Genomic DNA, 26,234 nt, shown 5'->3' on the forward strand with positions numbered 1-26,234 from the left:
AATTCGGCCACCGAACGGTGATGTCGCGTTCGCTTTCTGCTCTAACTTTTTCGCGTGCGTGTGTGCTTGTGCATTTCTGAGTGTGTGTGTGTAAAGCGATTGTGTCAAGAGTAAATTAAATTAAAGCCCCCGAAAATAAATGCAAAACTGGCACCGAATTGATAGTGCCCAACCCCGAATAAATGCTATTATGGTAAATTAAAATATAGCTTGTGAATTGCAATAGTAACGCCTCGCAGATTAGAAAATTCCAATAGGAATAAGAAGAGAGTGAGATAGAGAGAGGGGCTCGAAGAGCAAGAGAGAGAGCCAACAGCAGATAGCAAAACAGAACACAAAAGCCGTTAGATTAGTAGCTGCAAAATCTGCTTGTGTTTGTTTTTCTTCTCCATTTGCGCGCGTGATATTGTTGTTGTTCCTTAATAGCAGCATTATTTATATTTTGCGAATGGTGCAAAAGAGTTTTAAGAAAACCCCATCCTGCTGGCAATAACACCCCTCCGCACAAATCCCAAAATCATAAGATGCTGCAGGAAATGTGATGTCACCACATTGGCCCCGCGGCAACAACAACAAACTTCACTATCTCCAGCAAAAAAGCAAATATCGCCCTGCATCGACAACAACATCCACAGAGACGACAACAACAACATAGGCTATATAGCAACGATCTGAAAATGTTGCACTTGCATTTGTTTTTGCTACCGCTGCTGCTGCTCAACACATGCTTGCAACAACACATTCTGCAGCCGGCGGAAGCGACGGCGTTCCATCATCAGTCGGAAGGAGAAAAGCCAAAAGGTGAGTTCCCGGAAAAGTCGCTTAAGTTGCGGGAAAATCAAATGAACCACCCCCACCATCCCTGTTGGTTCCCACTAGCCTACAGGTGGATTTAAACAAAAAAGAATGTTCTTTACTAATTTAAACGTTACCTTGGTTACCATGGTCAGAACATTCCCCAATATCGCAAATCATGAAAGTACACATAAATGTTAGTTGTTAATATTTATTAACTATAGAAATTCAATTATAAGTAATACCAAATAAAAAAGGTTACTATATCCTGATAGTCACATCATATCATTTAGTTTCTAACTTATTTAATATGTAACTATTCATATTTCATTAATAATAGCAGATGGGAAAAGAAACAAGTGAACTTTTAGGGTAGCACAACTGCAGTATGTGAGAACAGATGTGCCTGGAAAATAACTTATGCCTATTTTGAGTGACTGAATAATACAGTATCATTTTGTCAATTCCACAACTATTTCTTAGCTAAACTAACTTCTGATCAGTAACTAGTTTGAGTTTCACCTACTCCAATCAATATTCTTTGCCGCTCTTGAATCGACTTCAGCTAACAAGTACAGTGGTTAAAATGGCCCACAAAAAATAAGCTAAATTTATTTAAGGCAAAATTGATAACAATTTATGCAAGTGTTAGTAGCAGCAACGAAATGGGGATATTAGTTAGATAAACTATCAGTTCGTGAGTCATTCTGTGGTTGGGCTACTAGCAAATCGAAGCACATAAAAGCATTGACCATTAAATTCACATTAAATTAATGCAAAGAAATGTTCTCTATGAATTCCGTTTGATGAGTAAAGTTAATATTATACCTATGATTGTTCCAATAAAACAAAACAACTAATATTTAAAAATTCTTAAATTTGTAAGTAGCCTTTTTTTGCTACATATGACGATCAGATTCGACGTTCAGATTCGAAATTGACGTTGGTTGTTTTAAGTATCTGAATTATTTTAAATTTTAAATGACTCATAGGATAGCATTGTATATTTCTGCGAACTGTCATATATCCGCATTGTATATTTCTGCGAACTGTCATATCTCCGCATATCCTCGACCACTGTGCCCAATTTAATTCCCCGGCAAACCCCTTTTCTATCATTTGTTAAACTCTCGCGCATCTGAACAACCTTGAAAAACCAGCTTCTATATTGTTGATTTTGCCGCTGGCCTGGCTACTTCCACCACACGGATTGGTAGTTGCAGGGCCCCTGGATTGCGACAGACTCGAATGTGTGTATAGAGATATAGGTATAGCCGCCCAAATGCCCACCCCACAGCCCTGCGGGCCACTTGGCACTTGGCTATCTTGGTTATGGAGTGGCTTTCGCTTTGTTTTGCCCATTTGTGATGAGTGCCATCCGTGGGGTGTTTGGCTATTGGCAGGTTGGGCATTTAGCTTATCTGAGTGTCGCTTTTATCAAAATCTCACGTAGTTCGCAGATAGAAAGGCGCCCCTAGGGCAGCACTTTCCATGCAAATTCACTGATTGCCTTCACTCACGTACCATTTAATTTAGCAACTCAAATGATTCGTTTGGCCCTTGTCCGCACAAAAAAGTTAAATGCTCCAAAAGGTAAAAAATCGATTTTAAATGCAATGCAATGCTTTACTTTTACTCTCTTTGTGAAAGATTTATCTGTCAGGCAAAAACTTTCTTCTTCGGCTTTTCCCTTTTCCTCCATGAAAAAACCGCCTTTGTGGGTCACAATTGGTACCAACACTTCTTGTGCTGTTAACTCTTTTTTTTTTGTCCCAGAGTATTCACTTTTTACATGTACGTATGTTCATTTCATTGTCATCGTCAACGATTCTGGCTCCAAAAGGTCAGCGCCTTAAGCGCACACTCGAATCCGAACTGGAACCTCCATATTCTTCTGGCCAACACTTCTTTTGGGAACTCGTTTCTTGTTCGCGGTTAGGCTGTTGCCATTGTTCGATTTTTGTAGTTGTTGCCAACTGCTGGCGTTTTCTTAACCATTTTTATGTCATTTGCGCAATTATATGGCAAAGCGGCAAACTCCGAAATGGCCGAAAGTAAGAGGTTCGATGAGGTAAGACTCCTCGTTACTCCAAAGTGAGTAGGAGGTTCACTAGATAGATAATTATGAAAAAAAAATGTAATTAGGTGTTTTTCAGACTGAGGAACATGAAATTATTGTTTCTTATGTTATAACTACTATATTTATACATAGTATTTATTTGAAACTTCTTTGTGGAAATCTCATTTTACTAGTTTTACTTTTGACCATACGCAATCATACTTATTTTGTTTTGGTCAAATAAGAAATATAATTGCGCTTAATTAGTATATTTCCTGTGCGCTTACATGGTTTTATACGCATTTCCCATGCTTTCGTAAATATTCTTGAGACATCAGGAGACACGCCTCTGAAGCAGATAGTCGGGTTTGCTTTCTTTATCGCGCCCTTTGTTTACCCAAGTTGAACAACTTACCATTATCATTATCACGAGTTAAAGGCAAGACAGCAGGATCATTAATATGCGGCATTGAGGAGGCCTTAAATGGGCTTGGCTTAGAGCGTGGGAGCCAGTTAGACTTGGCCATAAGCAAGTATTGCATTAAAATGCAACTGTCAAGCAGTTCTACCTACCCAAGTGGGCTTCTAACTATGCGGTAACTTAAGTGGTCAACCAGCCAAGCCGATCGTCATCAGCATCGCAGTGATCGTCTTAATTGAGGCTCAACTCAATTTACAGAATTTCCGACTCTTGACTGGACACCAAGCTTCTCTTGATTGAGTCAGGTCAAAAGAATTTAAATGAAACGAGCTGCTTCGATATTCTTCACCAATTCTCTGATACTCGGATTCTCCAGTTCTCCCTTTCCCTCGACTGGCAACGGAAGCCTATGAGCATGCATACATTAGTGGTCTTTCTCCTGGTTTGAGGCTTTGAATTGAACGACATTTGCATAAATTGCGTCGCCTCATAGAAAGAACGTGTTTAGAGAGCTTGACAAAGGGGCACAAAGACTCCAGGAAATCTACTTTAGAAAGCAACCTGCAGGCTAGGAGGATACCCCGCAGCAATTAAGAAATAATAGACGAATGAGGAAAACTGCCAATATATCAAGCAGTTGAAAAGTGGAACCAGAGAATGCCATCAAAACAAAACAATCTTAACCCAAAATATACAATTTGCATAGGAAGATTTTTGCTTATATTTAATGAGAATATTTTAAGGGTTCTTTTCGCCAACCTTGGGTCAATACTCAATATCAATTTAGCTGTCTTTGTTTTCAGTAAACTGCAATAATATCCCCTCCCATTTATATTGCTCTTATGGAAATCGATAGAAATGGATTTGCCTTGAATCGAGTGGGTCATTACTATATAATTGTGGCAGAAAGCAGACACGTGTGCCGTGGCGGGCTCGCTGATTCACTTTTGACCTGGCCACGTGCCTGGAATTCCCCTCGATTATCATCGGCCCTCAGTGAGGGGTTGCATCCCCGAGTGGGTTACGTGTGTGAGCAATGCAGTGCGGAGATTAAGCCTAAATTAAAGCTAGTTTAATTGCAGCACAAGAACAAGGGAGGGTGCAGGGAATACGCTTTGTATTTACCACACTCCAGACAAAAAAAACTGAAACAAAGTGCTGTGTTTGCGAGGGCAACTCATGTTATTTATGACTCTATTTCCCTAACTTAACCAGGGTGAGTTTGCCAGACAACCCCGGAAAGCGGGAAATGCGGCTTTTGCATTAGTCATTCAGTGGGAGAGTTGGTAAGAGCAATCACACTCACAATTACAATCGCATTCCCGTTGGCACCCTGTACAGTGAGGCCACGAAGGAATGCCCCAAGAAAGCACTTGAAAAACTTTGTTTATGCCAACAGCCAAAAGGAAATCACGTTTGTTTGCAGCAGCAGCAGCAATTTCCTCTAAACAGGCAGCCAAACAAATAACAAAGAAATGCCTGACGTGGGAGATGAAATGCAATGCAGTTGCACTGGGGAAAATTCATCGCAGCTCTTGGTTTGGAAATCATAAAGAAAGTTAAATGATAAACTTACAGTTTATGTGGGATGTTATATAAAAGATTCAATATCATGATTCTAAGATGCACCTTTCATGGGTCAACTACTAAAGTTTTTCCGAGTGCATTCAGTCAGGCATCAATTGTGGCTGCTGTTATTGTTGTTGTGCAATGCCAATGCAACGCTTGATTGGGAATTGAAAAGAGAGTGGGGAGCAGGGAGTAGGGGGGCTATAATGGAAAGCGGGGCTGCTGCGGTGGAGCGGGATTGCAGGGCAAGGCTGAGGTGAAGAGAAGCTGGCACAAGGTAAGCCCCTCGATGATTAATCAAAATAAAAGAACTGAGCTGAGCTGAGTGGTTCAGGGAACAGTGAAAGGCCAAAAGCAATCAAGTGAATAAATAATCATAAAAACGGAGGACAAACCGAGCTTGGGATCTCTTCTTAATGGAAAATAGCACTCTGCAGCTCAGTCGGTTTCGTTCTGTTTCGGTTTTGGTTAATTTATGCATAGAGCTATTGGCATTTGTTGTTGTTGTGCACTGACTAGCATCAGTAATGGGATGCGGCAACAACAACAACAGCGGCGAATATTCGCAACGGAAATGCGACAACACGCTAGAGTGAATCCGGGAACAAGCTGGGAGACTACACTTAAAAAAATAATATATATGCAATCATCTAAAGTTTCATCAATCCTAAAGGAAGTAGTAGACGTTTTATTTAATTTTTTAATATCAGTTAGTTCATATGAACTATTTTCTAAATTGCCTATATATATTTAAAAAATGTATATACAGTATGTCAAGAAACTGTTTACACACTGTGAAATATTCAATTTATTTCACAGTGTGTAAACAGTTTTTACCTATTATATTCGTTTGCATTTAAAAAACTTATTTTTTTTAGATATTTTTCGCATTTACCATACCTAACAAGTCTTATTTAATGTTTAAAATAGTAAACACCAAGCTGAGTAGCTTTGCTTTCATTTTATATTCTCTAATTTATATGAAAAATTAAAATGATTCTGCAACAAACCCCAAATTTCTCGCAGCGCAGTTTAAACCTCTTCCTGGTTATGGTCAGTGAGATGGGTACGGATTCGAATTTGGGTTCGTTTCGTGCCTGGGCAGTTGCTAATTTACCTTTATTGTGAGTCATTGCGAACTTTTCGACTGTTGCATTTCGGTTGCATTTGCAAATTGCACTTTTCACAATCCAACGCACTGGGAATCACTCATGCACATCAGGCTGTCTCTGTCCCTGTTTGGGAACCCCTCTCTTTCTCGCATTGCGTAGGTGTGTGTTCAGTGCTTACTTATTGAAAGCTAAACAGACTGGGAAAAAAGTGCGGTGACATCCTCTAGAAACGATGACGTAGCTGCTTTGTGGGGTGAATGAACTTTAGAAACACCTGATTTCTGTTTACGCTCTCGTTTTTTTTTAACAAAAGCCTGTAGAAGTTTTGGTTAACACAACTTGGTTGCTGCCCGCTGTAATTACATTTTTATTTGTTTGCGCTTGCGGGTCTGTTTATTTTTGGGAGCTTCGCACTATTATAAATTACTTCACAAAAGCTTTGTAGGTCATACAGAACTGGATTTTACAGAGGTGTTAGAAGTGAGTTTATGGGATAAACTATTGGTGGAGAAGTGTTTATCTTAAACCATAAATACACTTAAAACGTCTTACTTTTTACTTCAATTTATAAGAATTTTACACTACTTAATATGATTACAAATAATTTATGTGCGCATTCCTAGTTTCATATAAAAGTCAATGAACTAAGAACCCCGGTGATTCGATTTCCCTTCTTTTATTGCCTCATCAAAATTGTGTTAGGTCAGGAGGAATGGTGTCACATTATGTGACCACTATGCTAATCGCTTAAGGTAAACCTCAAAAAGCGTTGCAGCAACTATTAGAACCGCTTGTAAACAAAATATAAAAAAATAGTGGAACAACTGAACCAAAATCTTCGACCCATAAACACCGAAAAGGAAAAACAGCGCCATTCGCTAGCTAATTGAATTAACATGCCGGCGCTAATATTTTGTGGATTCTCTTCTCCTCCGATTTTATTTTTATCTCGTGAAATTTCGTGGGCTGTTCGGACTGCCGCGTTACACATTCTCCTCTGGAGCTGGGATGCATCTTTAAGTTTGTTGCATTTTGATTCGGTTTACACTGTGGCAGCGGAGTGGTTCTCCTCGATTTATCGAAGAGCGATAAGCAGATGGCTGTGCTACTTGTGTACTACTACATATTGGGAGCAGAGCCAACGAACCATAAAGTATACCCAGCCGACGGTCAAGGGTTTGGGGCATGGTGATGGGGTTGTATATGGATGTGGGGATTACGGGCTGGCATCTCCACGCGAGGCGCTCGCCAGACAAAGCACAAAGATTAGAGCAACAGCTCTTCTCCGCCAGCTGAGTGGATGCCATTGTTCGAGGGCGTTAATTAATAATTATGAAAAACAAAAAAGAAAAAAGGAGCGATGGTGAAGATGGAATAACTAAGGCAGTGACAGCTATGCAGGGCTACTCTATACTATAAATAAAAATAAAATTTGTATTATGACTTTAAATTATCACTAACATATGACACATTCGACGCGACTTGTCAAAACTTTGCTACCTTAAGTTTGCTCGGACTTTAAATTTCTGGTTTCGCTTGTACAACTTCCGCTTCTATTATATGTTTCATAACTTAAAAATAGTTTTATCTACATACATATATTCCTCTTTAAAGTAATTAGGAATTATTTGGTGCCACAATGATGTGCTTTTGCAAAACTTTTAATGTTTTGAGTGTTTTGAAAGTCACAGGTAATTGCTATACATGGTTACCTAACCTCCATTTGCACTTGGCACGTGTTGGCTTTTTCCCTTTTGTCGCCCACTTATTAACTGACATTAGTTAATTGCTGTTATGTTATGGAAATAGCAAAACGAAAGTTAGTCACTTCTTCTGGTTTCTGATTAGCATATAATCGAGCTCAATGAAGCTGGGTTCGGAAAAATCGAATTTTTGAAATTTAAAAGCTGGAATCGTTTGCCCATTTTTTGCCCATGTTTGCCCACCAATTAGTTTTTTTTGCCCACGTCCAGTTTTTGAGATATGAATTTTCGAACAAGTTCGAAAATTTTCGAAGATCAAAAATTTCACTTTTTTCAAAAATTTTTTTTTTTAATCGCAATAACTTCGTTTGCCCACGTTTGCCCACCCTTTAGAATTTTGAAAAAATTTATACTTTAGAAAATATAAGACATTCAAGTTTACCTCGGTCTACTTTGCCCACCCTTCGAAATTATTTTTTTTCGTTTGCCCACTCTTAAAAATAAAAAATTTCGATTGCCCACCTCTTAAAACTAAATAATTTTAATACAAAAATTAATTTTAATACAAAAAACTATATATATGTATGTTCATCAACACTTGCATGAAATTTATTAATGATTAAGAAAATTTGATAATTGATCCGCCGATCCGGTGGGCTAATGAAAAAACTAAGTTTAAACGATGGGCAAACATTATAAACTAATTTTAAAGGATGGGCAAACGAAATTATTTAGTTTTAAGAGGTGGGCAATCGAAATTTTTTATTTTTAAGAGTGGGCAAACGAAAAAAACTAATTTCGAAGGGTGGGCAAACGAAAAAAACTAATTTTAAAGGGTGGGCAAACGAAATAAACTAATTTTAAAGGATGGGCAAACGAAATTATTTAGTTTTAAGAAATTTTTTATTTTTAAATAAATATTAAAAAAATAATTTCGAAGGGTGGGCAAAGTAGACCGAGGTAAACTTGAATGTCTTATATTTTCTAAAGTATACATTTTTTCAAAATTCTAAAGGGTGGGCAAACGTGGGCAAACGATGTTATTGCGATTTAAAAAAAAAAAATTGAAAAAAGTGAAATTTTTGATCTTCGAAAATTTTCGAAAATTTCAAAATTCTAAAGGGTGGGCAAACGTGGGCAAACGAAGTTATTGCGATTAAAAAAAAAAAATTTTGAAAAAAGTGAAATTTTTGATCTTCGAAAATTTTCGAACTTGTTCGAAAATTCATATCTCAAAAACTGGACGTGGGCGAAAAAAACTAATTGGTGGGCAAACATGGGCAAAAAATGGGCAAACGATTCCAGCTTTTAAATTTCAAAAATTCGATTTTTCCGAACCCAGCTTCTTTGAGCTATATAATCGGGTGTAAATTTCAACTCATGGTGATTGGAATTCTTTGCAAATGAAACATTATTTTATTGAAGCTCCCTTCAACACGATGTATCCGGCGGATGTACATATGTACTTATTTGTATGTACGCACATTTCTGCTACTTACAGCACACTTGGCGAGCTGATAAAACAGTATTAAACATCAAGGGAATTTATGGCATTAGGGTCGATTACTTTCAAGTGTTCGGCCTGGAAACCGATGAGTGTTTGATGTTAGGGAAAGTCGGTTACTGTTTCTGGTCTATTAAGCAGCAAATGGAAAGCCCATCTGGAAGTGGCTCTTCAATGTTATGCGCACAGTATTAAATAATAAGATTGTATTTTAAATGACATTTGATACTTGTGGTGGTAATCTAAAAGCTAACTGATCTGAAACTAACATGTATTCGTTTATAGTAACAATAACTATTGATTTAATTTGAATATCCTTCTATGAATAATAAGGAATGCGAATTAATCGTCCTTGTAAAGGTGACCTTGGCAATTCCACTCCTTTAATAATTCCACACCTGACTATACATATCCTGACTATATATATCTATATATTCTGACTATATATATCCTTCCCACACTGCGCCAAAACAATCGCAATTGTACATGACTCATTTGAGTTACCACTTCCACAATGAGCACCTTGAGCACGCCACCCTATTGTGGCTAACCCCACTAACTTAGATACTTTTCGAGCTTTAATGAAGACAACGTGCACGTGCACTGAGTCAGCTGGCTAGAGGAAGCACTATGAATCACAACGATTTGTTTCGTTTTTCAGCACTATATGTTTTTATTATTTAATGACTCGTAGGCTACTGACATTCGATTGGTCGCGCTGGCAATTAATGCCGGATTACGTAAATTGCCAATTACGCGTTGCAATTTCATCAACTTCTCGTGGAGCGTAGCTGAAAGTATGTAGAGCGTGTCGTTGTGTCCACTGCTAAGACTTCCCGCCTTTGCCGGCTTTCAATTCTGCCTGATCCGCTCCAATTTCCTGCCCCGAGTCGCTCCACATTCGCAAACGGCATCGATTCCCTCCTCCGACTGGCCTGCATTCGCATTCGCATTCATCGATAACGAATGACAAACAAATATGCCACCATGCCAAGCTGTCTCGGCCCCTCTATTTGTGTATGGCTGAAATTCTGAGGAGAATCCTTACTCGGATTGTTTGTTATTCCTTGCATAATTGCTGACGCGAAATTTCGGTTAGCTCGGTTGACAAATTGTTATTTCGGTTGGCAGTTGGCAAAACAGAGCAAACAACGCAACGCAATGTTTGTCCAGCTCACTGAGGGCTTGTCTACATGTGAATCGAATTTAACAAATGCTTGCATAATATACAAATTTGCAGTAGCTATCCAGATATCATAAATATTCCCAATCAAATTAAACAATCAATTTTCTTGTAAAAAATATCTTTCTAAATATCATTATCAATATCTTCTAAAATGGTTATAGTACTGTCAATCAGCTGGCTCTAAAATTTATTTATAAATTGCAATTTTATATTTTAAATCCACGCACAATATTTTGTATATTAAAGATGGAATTTGTAAGCCGCCTTGCATCATGCGCACAGCTAATCTAATCAAACAAACACAAGATCATAATTTGTCTGGCATTTACCATCTTTAAGATACGTAACTCAGAACTGTAAATTTAAGCCCCTCTCCTGATATTTAGAGCGAGCTTCCTGCCTTGTCAGCCTGGTAGATAGACTTAATTTGATCAAATACCCCCATTGCGATAATCACTTTAATTACACTCTAGAACAAGGCATCAGTAACGTGCAGCAAAAGTATCTGAGAAATGCGTGCGGCGGTAGCAAATGGATGCAAATGGCTAGCTGTTGACAAATCAAGCCTAGACTGACGGCTACAATTGAGCGCCGCATGAAATCTAATAAACAGCATCAGAAAATTGCTCAACTCAATTGGGTCAACGAGGTGAAGATAGGGGGTGGGGCTTCTTTTCCATTGGCCCCCTTGGCGGCTGAGTTCATTGACAAAGATTCAGCGGAGTAAATCATTTGCCAAGTGTATCTGTATCTGTATCTGTATCTATACCTCATTCATAGGGCCGTGTCTCATCTTCTTATTAGCATGACAGCGAATGTGGCGATTCGTAGAACTGGCTGGTGAATCATTTGCAATATAATTCAGACAAAAAAAAAAAGAATAAAGTATTACAGGCCAAACTGGTCGGTCCAGTCCACCAGAGAAAATGAATTCAATATATATGCTTTTATATATATTTTCGCACAGGCGCCAGTTTATCAAGAGATCGTGCATGTTCTCTAGACTTTTGGCGGGATTAATTAGGCACACAGAAATAAGGTTAACCCAATTAGCTTCAATTACTTTTCCGAAAACATACAACTGTATGTGCGACCCTCGGCCAAGTCATCGCATCATCTGTGCTGGGCACTTCCGTATCTCGAAAGGTTTTATGGTCATGCAATTTTCAATAGATCTTTGGAAACGTTCGGCTTTTTCACTCGTCATGCTTCTTGGACGGGCCGCTTTCATCGGTCATCAGCGAAAAGAAAGTTTCATTGATTTTGTAGTTTACAATTTTACTTCATTTTCTTCACTGTGTGTGCTTAGATTTCACTTTTATGATTTGTTTAGTTCAGCTCAAAAATAGCTTAATTGTTGTAGGTTTTTTTTTTCTGCCAGGAAATTGCATTACATGTTGGATTTTAAGACATTTGATATTATTTTATTTTATTTTTTGGACGCTGGCCGTCCTTGATTGTTTTGTTTTCCCTTGAATTGGAGCTTCAAGTGGAGTCTGCTGTCGTTGGCATTGGTTAACCCAGCTTAGCTCCCCTCAAATGAAGGCTGTCCTCTACTTAATTACTGTAATCTACGCCCTCTGACGCACTTCTGGGTATTTCATTACGAACTGATAAGAAGCACACTGAAAAATAAATAGGACTTGGTTATTAAGAGTTTATGGATTCATATATATATTACAAATACATATATGTACTTAGTATTGTATTAATTTCTTAAAATGTTGCCTAGGAATATATCTTCCTTCAATATTTATTGCATTTTCAACACTTCCCTTTTGAGCTGCAACATCTGGCATTGCAGTTGTGCGTCCTTGTCACTGCCAAATGCTCCTCGTGTTGGAGTTCTAGGAACTGTAGATACCACTGGATATTTATTTCCATGCGGGTCCTGCCCTTTTTTCCTGCGCCCGCAATTAATTTCCAGCCAGATTCTTTGTTATTGATTGCGTCAAAACAAAAACAAGAAACACTTACTGCGTCCTTAAGGGGTGTTAATTTATGCGTCCTTCGGCAAACCCAATGGCATAGCCATACTTGGCCAGAGATAAGAGCAAACCAAACGGATACAAGATGCAAGTTTATCATCTTGCAGGTATATACATAAATTTACTATGAATTTCTCGAGCCCAGATCAAATTTGCTTTCGGCTGTGCATGCTCGTCGTGTTCTAAGCCTTTAATGAGTGTCCTTGGGCGATTGCGAGGCACTGGGGGCAACACGGGTTACACGTCCGTGACACATGCCCCACACGACCCATTGTTCTTGTTCTTGTTTTGCGTCTAGTGAATTTTTCTCTCCATTTTTATTTTGTTTTTGCTTTTATTGACGTTGCAGAAATGGCGAAGGGGAGGTGAAATTTGCATATAAGCGAGTTGACTCAAGGTGTGTTTCAGTCGAAAAAGTGGGTGTGCTTGGGTGGGGATATTTTAGTTGGCAAGTGTTTTCATTTTGAGGCATTCTCAGCTTTTATTCCTTGCATTAAACACAAGTTTGCAACACTTACGCCCGCCGAGTTTATTACATTTTATGCTAAACGAATTCCCTCTTTCGCATTTGACATTTTTTATTTATCGCTTTATTTCGCTTTATTTCGTGTCGCGCTCTTAATTTATAACATTTCCTGTGGGAGGCTGTGCAGACCCTCCCCTTTCGTTCGCTTAATCTTGGCCTTTAATTAATGTGCCCCATCCTGCACTCCTTTAGTTTGTTAATTAAAGCAAACGCATTGCTGTAATTAGCAATTATATGGCCCTAAAAAAGGCGAGCCATCGTCCAGATCCGTCATTTCTTTTGTGCAGCTCCTGTTATGACGATGGACATCATTGAACAACCATCCGCAGTCACAGCAATTAGTTGGACGCTTAACTTTCGAATTTTCAAGCAAAGAGTGTGCAAAAAGAAATAAACTACAGATATATATATGTATATATATAAATAAAAGAGCAAAACAATTAAATTCGTTCAGTGAACCCGTTCCGAGTGCCTTTTGTGGAGCTGCTGGCCGCCCAACCGGATAAACTCTAATGGAACGAGATGCCCAAACTCATACTTTGATGAAGATAAAATAAGACAAAATAAAAATGCCAGGGACTAACCACCATCATGTCAATTAATTGGCAACATATTTGGCCAAAGTTGCTTTTTCCATAGCCACTCATCGAACCTGAATGCGAAATTGGTTTGCTCACTGACCATATGGGTGCAAATAAAGTGCAAATTTCACAAATTTTCAGCTGGCTTCTCATAAAAGTTTGCCAACTCACAAGACAATTTGAATTGACGTATTTATTTATCTGTCCAGGAGTGTGAAACACAATGGATACCAAATTGGATTTGTATTTTGCACAACACTTTTCTATTCATAGCTACTTTATGGGTTTTTTGTAATGAGTTAAAGAAAAATAAATAAACATAGCACAGATGCAAAATGCTGTTTCGCTGTTATTTTTTTATTGAAAAAGTGGTCGAGTTTGGATGCAGCTTGTGTAAATAAAAAAAAAATAAATAACATCATTAAAATAAATTTGCTTTCATTTTTTTTTGAGCCCGCTCTTTTCTTCCATTATAAAACTTGTTGGCTCTTTCAATTTGGCCGGGGGTAAACAAGAGTGTGTATCTTACTTGCAGCCCTATTTGTATCTGTATCTGTATCTCTGGAATATATTCCCCATATATATGCATGTATATTCACAAAATGTCTGCTGTTGCTCCTACTCTGTTGATGTTTTTGTTTTGTTGCTTTTCGCAAAGTTAATTGGCAAAATTTTGCACTTTACATTGCAGGCCGCAATATTCAACTTAACCAAGCGAACGACCTTGAAAAGTTGTCTGCTGTCGGTGGGCAGGAAAGTTTGATGAGGTTGGGGAGGGGGTTATTTCAGCCGGGGGGTGAAAATGGCAAATGTGAAACCCACAGACCGCCCAAACTCGACTCGAAAAATGTTCACCCGAAACCACTTTTCCGCTATGCGATAAATGATATCGATTTCACTTGAGGCTAAACAACAACAAGTTGTGGGCTTTAATTGCTGTTGTGACAAGGAGCCGAGGCTGCACTGAAAAAAACAGTTTATAAATAAAATGTAGAAAATATTCAACTGAATGTAGGAATAAGAAATGAGTGAATTGGGGGAATATTTATTAATTATTTATGTGCTAGATATGAAATGTATACTGTGTACTTCTGTGCCCATAAACTAAACGCAAACCATTAGAAGTAAACTTGGTTTTCTCACACTTTTTAAAAGAAAAATCGAGAGAGCAGCGATCTTGACTTGTTTGATTTATTTGAAACGCGTGTGCGTTTCGATTTTAAACTGACGGATCTTGGGAAAGTTGTAGCCGCTCGATCTTGTCTGTAGATGGATAGTCGCGGCGCCGCACAATAAGTGGTTATTAATCATAATGGTCGACAGACTGGGCCCCTTTCAGTTAATCCTTTTCCGCAATGCTAATTTAATAATAATTTCTTCTTTTGTTCTTGCAGGTAAGCCATCGCATGGAACTGCACTTCCTGCTCGCAAAGGCAGCGAATCTGAAGTTACCGACCCTATTCACAGTAGTGAGTCACCCGCAACAGATGGTAATCGCCTCTTTAAGTTGCCCCTTGGCTTTAGTCTGACATTTATTTTTAGCCAGACATTCAGTTTTGTTGCAAATTTAATGGCGAATGAGAGCTAGGAATTTGTGTCAGCTAGCGGGAACACACCCAAATTATAATCTAAGACAAAAGAAACTACAATCCTTATCGGAAATATAATCTACAGTAGATACTAAAAGTACTCTTTACTTTCATAAAACTTGAACTACAATTTTATTTTAGATCAAGTATATAGAAACTGATTTTGGTGTTATGCAAACATTTAATGGCCTGTAAGATAGATTATCTGATGCTTCTGAAAACAAGTTGGCTTAAAAGGTAGGGTATCTGCTATGACCAAATGATAATAGCAAAATGTCTTTGTGGCCTGAATTGAGTCTTCATCATTGTTTGCTGTTTTTTTTACTTTATTCCTGCATTTTTGTCCGTCATTTCGCATTATTGCCTTTGGTTTTGGTTTCTATTTACATTTTCTGGTATCTCGTTCCCCTTTCTATGGTTAAATACACCTACATTTTTCTAAAAATTCTCGTTCATTACTATTCGGGGCTTACCCGTTTTTACCGTTTGCATAAATCTTATCTTTGCGAGTGCCAAAAAAAAAAAAAAAAACAATAAAACAACTTTGACAGCTGAAAAATCGATAAGCTAGTATGTACTTATATACGCATATAATACATACAGAATAAATGATGTACATATATGACAAAAATTTGCGAAATTTTCTTCACTCATTTTTCTTGGCCATCGAACTTTTAGTGGGAAATGACTTTTTATGCGAAAAACTTTAGCCGTGTGGTAAAGTTTCCTAAGTTCGTTGACTTTATGTGTTATGCACTTAGTCGAAGAAGCTCTATGCCTTGAATAATTTCGAATTAGCCGAATGAGTATTGTTAAGAATTCAAAACTTGTTCAAACTTTATGTGGATAGCCATTTATGTCCTGCATGCTTATAATTTATTCAACATTTCTTAGCTCTTATTGCGTAAGAGATCGTAAAGTTGCAGTTTTTGCTAACCCACTGCCATAAAGTCGGCCAAAACGGCCAAATTCTGAAACCAAAAATGGTCAAGGCTAAGCCATGAGTTAATGGCCCAAAGTCGTTGGCTAAATTTTAATGAACTGGAAATGTTTGACACATGGCTATAGCCAAAAATGGAATGACATGCTCACTCGTGGTCAGGCCAAATCACTTTTGGTCCGGCCAATACATATAATTTGATATGCTATAGAATGTTTTTCCATTTTGCCTGTGAAAGTTTTTCCTGCAAACGGAAAAGGGCGTGAAAGAAAAATGCGCCACTGTTTGTTCAGTTTTCATAAAAGTTTGGCACATAACTTGCCATTTTGCGAAGGTTTTTGGTTGCGGATGTGACCTAGTTTTAGGTGAGCCTGTGGAAAACTGATGATAATTACTCCCGGTAGAAACCAAGTAACCATAAACGAATGAGTAATGAAATCATGGAAAACATGAAAGGACCGAGCCGAGAGACCAGCATTATGGACCAAAAGAAGAGAATCCTTAGAAGCATTGATCCCCAGGACAATGGATAAGTTCTCAATGCAATTCGCAATATGCAACCGGACGGACACGCCCACAAGAACCGGACAATCCGCCCACTTTCCTGTGTTCTTTGCCTTCTTTCTTCCGCTTTTTATGCAAACAATTTCTTGTTCCCAGGCGCGCAAACAAAGGGAATTCCGTGGAAACCGAGTGCGTTGCTCAAGGATCATTGACCACATAAAAATCCGTTATGGCCTCACTGGAAAGGAAAGAAAAGAAAAGGAAACACAGTGCAGTTCCAACCGTCTTGTCCCATGCATTTTATTTCCTTTTTTGGCCCGGTCCAAATGCGAGCTGCAATTGGAAATGCTGGCAATCAGCAGAAGTAGCCAGCTTTTACTTTGTGCCAACCAGACAGCCAAGTTCTTTTATACGTCTGCAAAGGGTCGGTTGGCCAGAACTCCTACAATGTAATGGCTGGGAGCATTGCATTCCAAAAATGGCCAGAACAATGTTTATGTGCAATTTTCTCTCCTCGCATTGTGCGTAAAGTTGGTGCTAAAAATTAAAGAAAAAATCCAAAGAAAAAGTTGCAGAAAGAGGGAAAAACGCATGTATACACAGATGATAAAACAAATAATGCAAGGAAATACCCAAAATAAATATATTTCGTATTTTAAAAAAAATGTATAATGCAAAAAAAGAAAACAAAGTAAATAGATTAGCCTTATCTTATCCCATTCACTTAAATAATATATACTCCGCTCAATGGTTTTATTTGTTTACCTAATATTAATGGACTCAATAATCACCTTACTTTATAGACCAATTGTAAACAAAACAAAATGTTCCCAACACTTTAAAATGTAGCTGAATCTTTGATTTATATTCCCGAGTGGCTGTCATTTTGAGCTTGGCGCCAGCTGATATAAATCAAACTGTTGACCATTGTTGATTTGCATTCAAAATAAAAAATAAAAAACATGTATGTACAATGCACTGACGAAACAGCACAATTGAGATTTATTTTACTCTGTCAGTCGGTCAGCAACATCGTGATGATCATCAACTGTTGCCTTATCGTCATTATGATGCCGCAAAGTTGCTAGAGATTTTATTTATTCACTTTATTTCCTATATACTCAAGCTACGTCAGCTGTAAATATTGTAAATCTGACATTTTATATAATACACTTATTTCTTTATAAAAAATAAGAGATAAGAATCACAAACTGCGATGGGATAAATCAAATGAGACAAAGAGGTGTGCAACCAGGAAGCATTAGTGATCGGGCACAAAGTGTTATGACATCTGGTCAACGGCTCAGAAAAAAATATAATATATATAATAATAAATATAATTATTCAAAAAGCAGTGCAATCTATAACGGATTCTACCTTAGAACCTAGGATTGTAGATGCACTGTTCTTTAAACTTGAAACACCAGTTAAAAGGCAACAAAAACAGAAACGTACAACTGTTTATTTAGTATCAATTTCCAATTACGGCAAAGTTGTAATCGACTTGTTGACCTTTTGTCTACAGCTTTAATTGCCGCCCATTTCTCCGCACTTTTACGACTTGATGGCGAGGCCAACAGTGGGTGATATATGCGCAATAAACCAAGTTGCATTTCCCCCCTCGGCCGTTGTGCCTTTTGCCTTTGGTTATGATAAGGCAACAACACCTTTATCAACATGAATGACCCATACCTGCGATGGTTTGTTGGCTGCTTTACGAGCCAAGCTGGTGAAACAACACAGATAGTAAAGTTGACAATTTTAATGCGCAAACAACCTGGCAGGAGGGTATATCCCTGCCGGAGATTAGGCAGCGGGTAAAGGAGAGATTTATCGAAATCCTTTGCCAAATAAATAAAAGTGAGTAGGCAGGAATGTCGATTTGTTGTACCTGATCCTGATGAGAATCAACCATGGCGGGTGTGAAATTTCACGGATTAGCCAAAAGGTGTCTACCTGTAGTAGTCAAAGGGCCCTTGGACATACACTGTGGAAAATGGTTAATATATCTTCCTTACTGCTTCACAACTTCCTGGTTTTTCCTAGAAAAACTATTATTATTATTATTAAAAAGATGAACGAATGTTCATTTCAAGTTAATTTGTATAGTCATTTTGGCCAAGTGTATGTTAGTCACTTGTCACTTTCCTTGTGGGCCTTTCCATAGATCATCTTAAGCAGGAGCAGGTGACGTGCTGGGCAAGTCAAAGAAGGTATTCGAGCCGTGGGTGGTCTACTCACCTTCGCAGGCACTTGCCAAATCTCTGGAATTGTGAAAAATGCCGCCTGGGTGCTTGTGTTTGTGTGCTAAATGCCACCCGCCAACGCGCAGGGTGTTAATTGCCCAAGTCCTTGACCTTGGTCCCAGCTGCAGTTCAACTAAGAAGTCCTCGGGAGAAATGGAGGGAAGGACAGAAGAATGAAAGTCCTTGTCATTGAAGTGCCTCCACCACCGCCCGCTGTTCCGCACTCGAAATCATTTGCTTTGTTCTATTAGATTTGCACAGATAGCGTGCTGACCTGGTCAGAAATGGATCTGACCACCCGTCAGGCCATTGTTTGACCCCGAGTAATGGAGAGAAGGCAGATGGCAGGTGCAGCAAAGACTTATGATCTCTATCTGAAACGACAACGGACATACATATGCCTCCGTGAATTTGCACAATGCGAATTATTGCAGCGAACAGAGTTTATTTGTCTTTTGTTGTTGAATTTTCACCTAGGAAGTTTTCCGCTTGGCAAAGGAAATTCTTAAAGAGCCGAGGGTACAACTGATTTAGTCCAGTGATGTGCAGAAATAATTCGCCTTACATTGATTGACAGGCCAGCAACGTTGATGAAAAGACTCAATGAAAAGATAGCTACACAATATCTATTGTATATGCATCGAGAATCTCAGTATAACAAAGCTTAACAAATTCCAAAAGTATTAAATGCAGAAACATGCCAATAAAAATACAATCACGTATTAAATTATTTTGTTATGGACTGTTGAACTTGTATAAATTTACAGAATTACAAGTTTGCACGTTTTTGCGAATGCCAAGCAAACATCTCAAATTTTAAAGCACATATGCATTTGTTGATATTGGGCTTTTCTTATCCAATCAATTTCAAATTTGTTGGCACCACGACACGACATCTTCTTTTAACCCACTGAACGTGTGCAGCGGCACAGTGGCGTACATAAAAATAGGGTCACGGCTGTCTGTAGTGTGTTTCCTTCAGCCTGCGGCCTGTCAGCAAGTACGTTGCTATTGATTTATATAAATGGCTGCATTGAGAGTATAATTTATGCACAACGCCAACGGAATCCTGTAGGCAATTAATTTCCGCCCATGGAGGGGGAAGAAAAAACAGGAAAAAGAATAGGGAAACAAACTGCATCGAAAGTGCAACAAAAATGTGGCAGACGTGGAGTTGCAGCCTCCCGATATTATTTATAGAAAGTAGAGTCAAGAAAGTTCCTCGGGGAGTCTTTCGATTTCCTATCTAGATGTCTTGTTGGTTGTGCATATCTTTTTATGGCTTTCTAATGAAGGAATCTTAATCCTAAGCCAGCATAATGAAGTTGAGATCTCCTCGCGGACTGACAGGTGGTCGATTTTCAACTGGACCACACAGATTTTCAAACAAAACTGAATACGAAACTGAAAGTCATGGGGATGCTGGGAAAAGAAGAGCCCCACCTTAGTCTAAATTGATCGCATGCGGGATCTACCTGTCTGGCGCCGTCATCTGCTCGTTTCATCCCCATTATTTTTCTAAATCCGACAGCGGACATGTCGAGATCGAGAATCCTTTTACTTCATTTGCCTGAGTGCATGCTCCATTCAAAGGCCGAAACGAGACGAGACGAACCAAGCCCCCACTTCTCCGAACGATTGTCAGTTGCTCAAGTGCTTTCACGCCCTGGAATGAAAAGCCCGGGAATTGGGAGGGGATATGGAATAAAAAGTAAAACCAACTCGAACAAAGCGGCTTTTGTGGCCTGGTCTGGCTGGAACTGCCCCCATCCCGGTTACCACCTCCATTGTCCTTTTCTTGAGTCGCACACTCAAGTTACAATTTGATTTCTGATTCCGTTTGCTGCTCGCCCGCGACTCCTCGACTCCCCAACTCGCCAGTCGTGTCCACAGTTGGTTGTTTTCATTTCATTTGGTTCCGTGGCAGGGCTAAAGTTATATTTATACTCAAGTACTTGGTGAGGGGATCTGGGGATGCAGTTTGAAGTGTGTGCAGTGCGGAGGCGAGGGCAGCTTATAAATAATTCAGAAGGTGCCCTCATACATGCCAAAGGCGCAGGAACGAGCTGCAGTCCAAATCCAGGCAACACCGAATTGAACTTTGACAAGACTCATGTGTGCTAATAAATTATGCAAAATACAGCGTGGGACTTAAGCCGGAATAAAAGTATAAGGTTTTGATTCACTATAACATATAATTTATTTCATATACGAATGTTAAAAAAAGTATAACTACATTAAACAAAAGTGGTTGCTCTTCATAAACTCTTAATTCAAACATATTTAATGAGAGTTTGTTTTGAAAACAGGTTTTTTAAAATTCAAATTTATTACTTAAATATGAGGAGGAAGCAGACTGTCTGGGTTATGTCTCTGAATGCACTGAAATCCATCAGGTGAGACGTGATTAAAATGCAAATACGATTAGAATGTCAAGAAATAACTAAAGCAATTGAAATGATACAAAGTAGAACCTACACGGATCCTTGCTCATTTCAAAATGATGGTGGTGACACCGAAGAGGTGTAAGTATATCCATATGCAACACTGAATCACCGATGCTTATCTCCGATTTCGTAGCTTTCAGTGTTGCGCATGCGCATTTTTTGCGTTTAACCCAGATTCAGGCGATGTTCGTGTTTGGCTTTCAGATTGCGTGGCTTGTTGCATTTGCTGGCTGGGCACAGAATTTTGCGGCCTTTAGTCAGGTGAAAATGGAGGTGAAAGGCGTTTTGCGGGCTACCGTTTTCAGCTGATGAGAGAATGAGAGAGAAGTGATTTGCTTTCGGATTTGGCCCATTTGGTAGATGGGTAGATAAACGATGTTTCGGACTCATAAAGTGCTGCTCAGTAGGTGGCTGATGGCTTAATTGTCTCGTTAAGATTTTAAGCACAAGATATACCCACTAGTGCGCAAATTTTCTGTTCAAGAAAGAAAAAGAAGAAAGAAATCAAAGGATACGGAAATTGGATATGATAGAAGAAGAGTTGAAGTGAATCCAACATTAGGTTTCCTTTTTAAGATCGCTATCGATAGTTTCTTTAAGGGATTTACCAATTTTACTGCTCCCATCTGTTTTATTTATAATCATTGCGTTTTTATGCCATTTAAATCGCTTCTTCCTCTGATTTGTACATCAAAGATATAAAAGAAATGCTTTATAGTTCCCAAACTCATAAACATGTCAATAAAATCCACATGAATAATTTAAATTTCCGTTTTTAAAAGTTTTCTTTAAGCACGCTAAATGTTTTTTTTTTCAATTTAGAACCCCTCTTTTAGGAGCCAAACAATTTAATTAAATTGTGATGAGTGTGTTTGTGTGCGTGTCGTTTTGCCTACAATTGAATTTGTTGTTGTTTGTCGGGGAGTTTGTTTTGAATTTCTTCAACATTTAATTTCGTTTGTGCGCCCAAAAACAATTGCATTTTCTTTTATTATTCAATTACTCTTGAGGCGGGGCAGTAAACGCATTTCTTTTTTATTTTTTGAGGGGGGAAAGAGTGAAAAACGTTCGTATGCATTTTGAATTTGTATTCGACTGCAGTTCACAGCCCAAAAATCGAAGCCAAGTCCCCAAATCCGAATCCCCAGTCGACGTCATCGTCTCCTCGCCTTGTTTATCAATTAGCCACACATTCGATTCGGTTCGATTTTTGAGTTGGTAGGAGAAATGCCTCTTTGCCTTCGCCGAAGTGGAAATCCCCGCCCAAATTGGCCACGCCCCACTAATGTGGGCTGCACTAATCTGTTTATGGCAGCGAGATTCTATTAATATTTGGTTCTTTTTTGGGGGCCCCCAGCTAAAAGTGTTGGAAGTTTTACGATGGCATCCCAGGGAACTTTACCCAAATTGAGTTTGGCATATCTACTCGAGCCGCCGGCAGTCATAATTTAAAATATTTAAATGCCTCGGGCTATAATTGAAGAATGCAATGGGCCAACGGCCACTTGAGAAGGTTTCACATTTTTCATCATTCAAATGGTTCGAAATGGAAATGGTTTTCGTTCCTACCATTCAAATCGAAATTCAATGTGAAGTTCACTGTAAATGCTAAATGCTTTATCCACTGGATTCATTTCATATTTTTTATGGCACGCCAGCAGTTATTAATAAATTTATTTTTTGTAGCCTCCGTTGATTGTTATATGGAGTTGGGAGAGGGAGAGGAGATTGAGAGTTAGGACGGACACATATTTATTTATTAACCCCTCCTTTGGCTGCTATTTTCCCCCTTGGGGGTTGACAAGTGACAAATGCAGCGAAGATATAAAACTAAATATGTGAGCCCAATTCCAAATCAGTTTCAAGCCTGCGGGCTTTCTCTGCACTTCCCCCCCTCAGTGAGAGATTCAAAACACCAAACAGTCCAAACAAAAACACACTTTCTGGCCGACAATTCCAAAACATCCTTACCCAGCAACCTCATCATCCATCGCGGCATATGTACATATATGGAACATCAAAGTACGCGACGACATCAGTTCGTCAAAAAAAAAGAAGGAAAGGGAAGCATCAGCATCGGGTTGTAATTTGTTCCTTATTTTAGCCGGCGGAATCCATCATCACTCGATTCATGACCCGTGCGATGATTGACGGATGAACGGCCTGGTTTACCCTCGCTTAGGAACCCTTATGCCATATGTTTGCCTCGGGCTCAAGACTGTGACTTGACTTGCTTGCAGTGTGTGATAATTTACCAGTTGTGCACTGGGAAAAAATACATCATATGTTAGTTAAATCGCAAATAAAAACATTGGATTTATAAGTAAGATATATAAAATCTATTTCTATAGATTCTATATGATGTTTACACAAATGGATTTAAAGTTGAGTCAAAACAGTAGCATATATTTTTCCAAGTATTTCTCCGAGAGCTATCTATGCGTGGGTGCTTCTGTTGTGTTCTAGTTTTAATGAGTTTCCTCTCGACGGAGTGCTGCAGGACGCGAGTCCTTGAGGCGCCTCCTGGCGCCATTCGGCCAACAATCTGGTGCCAAGTCGATGGCTTGCCCTAAATTCTCGGATTGCCAACAGACATGCATGCTTGTGCATCCTTATCGCATTCTTTTTTGGCAGCTGCTTATCAGCTGAGAAAGTCGACACCCACTTGTAGATACTTTTACAGTTCGAAGAAAAGTTACGCCGAAAAAGGCAAAGGCAGTTAACCCACATGAGCCGGAAAAACTTATTGATGCATAGAAGTAGGGGGCCTGGCCCAACTACTCATTAGTCATTTGAGCCAATCAATCACTCAAGTTTACTTCGGGTTAATTGTTTTCCGTAAACAATAAGCCAGAAATACCGCCAAGCTCCCCCGTTTCCATATGGTGATACATCTAGCGGGATGCCTGAAGAAGGGATACATTTGGGTCGAAGGGAGTTTTCATTAGTCTGTCAGTCATTAGTTCTGTTTTATGATGTCTCACCCATTAAGTGGTAGGCTCAGCACCCACCCATTTGCCGGTCACACCCCAAGAAATTAAATTCCACACATTCAGCTTTTCTACGAAATCAATTTCGTTTTCGATTTGCACGTAAAATATCTGGATTATAGACTTTGACCTTTGATAGACTTATGCAATTCGCATTTGTCTTGTGCCTAATGAATGGCAAATCTGAAATTATATTTAATCGGTTTATTGGAGGAAAAATACTTCATTCCACATTGTTTTAAATGCTAACGCGTGTGATCCATCAATCACCTATATTTAGAATGGTGAACCTTAATGTCTATGAATTTTACGCTTTTCGGAAGCTTTCACCCCATAACTTCTGCCTCCATAAAAGGCCCCCTATCATTTTGTTATTTATAATCTGTTCTAAATGGTCACAGGATAAATGGGTTAAAACCAATATCTTGTTGGTTACTTATTCAGAAGAATACTGTCACAAATTTAGTCTTTTCCTTCTATCTTAAATGCATTCATTCTTAAGTTCTTCCTTTTTTGACCCCCGCTGATTTTTGCCAATAAAAAATATACGAAAAAGGAAAACTTTTTCCTTCAACTATACAGGTCGTAAACAATCTGCAAAAATAATGTATTTATATTTATAACACACTCTGAACAACTTGGCGGCCTCTTCATGATTTTGCGTTAAACGTCGGACGTGGTAAAAATAAAAACAGCGAAATCTCGGTTTTTTTTCCCTGTGGGTACTTTCAGAATTTTGTGACGCGTTGCGTCGTGTAAAACAAAAACGTCTGACGCGTGTGACATTTGGCGCTGGAAAGTGAGTTTTGAGCACGAAAAAGGGGAAAAGGGGCGAAGTGACTTTGCAGCAGCTGAAAAATTGGAAGAGTTCTTCTGGGGGAGAAAGAACTGGGGTAACTTGGTCTGCTCGGTTTATTGTTTTGTCGTGTTGGCCTCAGGACTCGAGTGATTTCGCTTATGGGGTCTGCGTGTCCAATTTTCAACTTGTACAAAGTTGTACACCATGATGGGGAAAACTATAGTACTGCTAATTAAAAGTTCTTCGATGTAAAGACTTGGAAGTTTCGTTTTTAGATGCACCAAACTTTCTCGCATTAAAGATTAGAAGAGTTTAACAATTCGCAAGTTGTTTGTTTGCGCTTAGATTTCAGTTAGCTTTGATGTCAGTCAGAATCAATTCTTGATCTTTATGTGATAGTCACAGGATATGCTATAATGCTGACCTCGACTGTGTATCGCCCTGCATGCAATTGCTAAGCACAAGTGTATCTGTGAGATACATAGCAGGGTTGTCAGACATCTGCGATGTCTGGCGGCTTGCATTAATTAGACGTGCTTGTGCTGTGCTTGTCCAAAAGTCTGGCCCGTATCTATATAGTATTATTTATGAACTTGCTAATTTTAGCACTGCCCCTGGCCTGAAAGAAATAAAGGCCCAAGAGAAAGATGACTGATGCTAGTCGCCGTAGTCGTCGTCGTCTTATCAGAGTATCTCAACATGCCCGGCAACATGTTAAATGATTATCAGAGCAGCGCATTCGCTTCGCCTTAATTTCGGGCTCAAGTTGTCAGTGTTTTGGATGCCCGGCGGCGTTGACTTTAAGCCTATTAGATACACCACATTCTGCCGCAGAAAAGCATTGTTCACCTTGAAAATGCGGGAATGGAGGGGATCTTAGGGTGCGGCCCAAGTATTTTGTAATTAACAGCATTTACATCACCCTAATGAATGTTTTCCCCTTCCATCTCAATTGCAGTACACCCCGTCCTCGACGAGTTCTCAACTTACACTGTGATACGACCGCAGGTGGAACATGGACGCACTAAGCGCAGCCTGCTAACCACTCTGGATGCCACCGTAAGTAGCCAAGGACACTGGTAAATTATGCACCAGATGCAAATTTCAATACCAATTACTTACAACTTGAACTGACCTACCTAGATTAACAGAACTGTTTCTCTTAAATTTTCCTCATTTATGTACATCTTAAAACTCTTTAAAGTTAGTAAACTTTTAACTTTTTGTGTTTTGCCGTGAGATATTTTAACGTTGTGAATTTACCAACGGGAGTTA

At 39.0% G+C, this 26,234-nt stretch overlaps 1 protein-coding gene across 2 annotated transcripts in view; it reads left to right on the forward strand.

Annotated features, from left to right (window-relative positions):
- The first annotated feature begins 7 nt into the window (after window positions 1-7).
- The window catches only part of LOC6606363 (disintegrin and metalloproteinase domain-containing protein 12), a 33,382-nt gene continuing 7,155 nt past the window's right edge, over window positions 8-26,234 (forward strand). For both annotated transcript variants that reach the window (XM_032723412.1, XM_032723413.1), the window contains exons 1-2: window positions 8-801; window positions 25,918-26,018. In XM_032723412.1, the coding sequence (XP_032579303.1) occupies window positions 678-801; window positions 25,918-26,018 (225 nt within the window). In that variant the 5' untranslated portion in view covers window positions 8-677. The remainder of the gene's footprint in view (window positions 802-25,917; window positions 26,019-26,234) is intronic.

This window comes from Drosophila sechellia, chromosome 3R (assembly GCF_004382195.2).
Source record: "Drosophila sechellia strain sech25 chromosome 3R, ASM438219v1, whole genome shotgun sequence".
Classification (NCBI taxonomy): domain Eukaryota; kingdom Metazoa; phylum Arthropoda; class Insecta; order Diptera; family Drosophilidae; genus Drosophila; species Drosophila sechellia.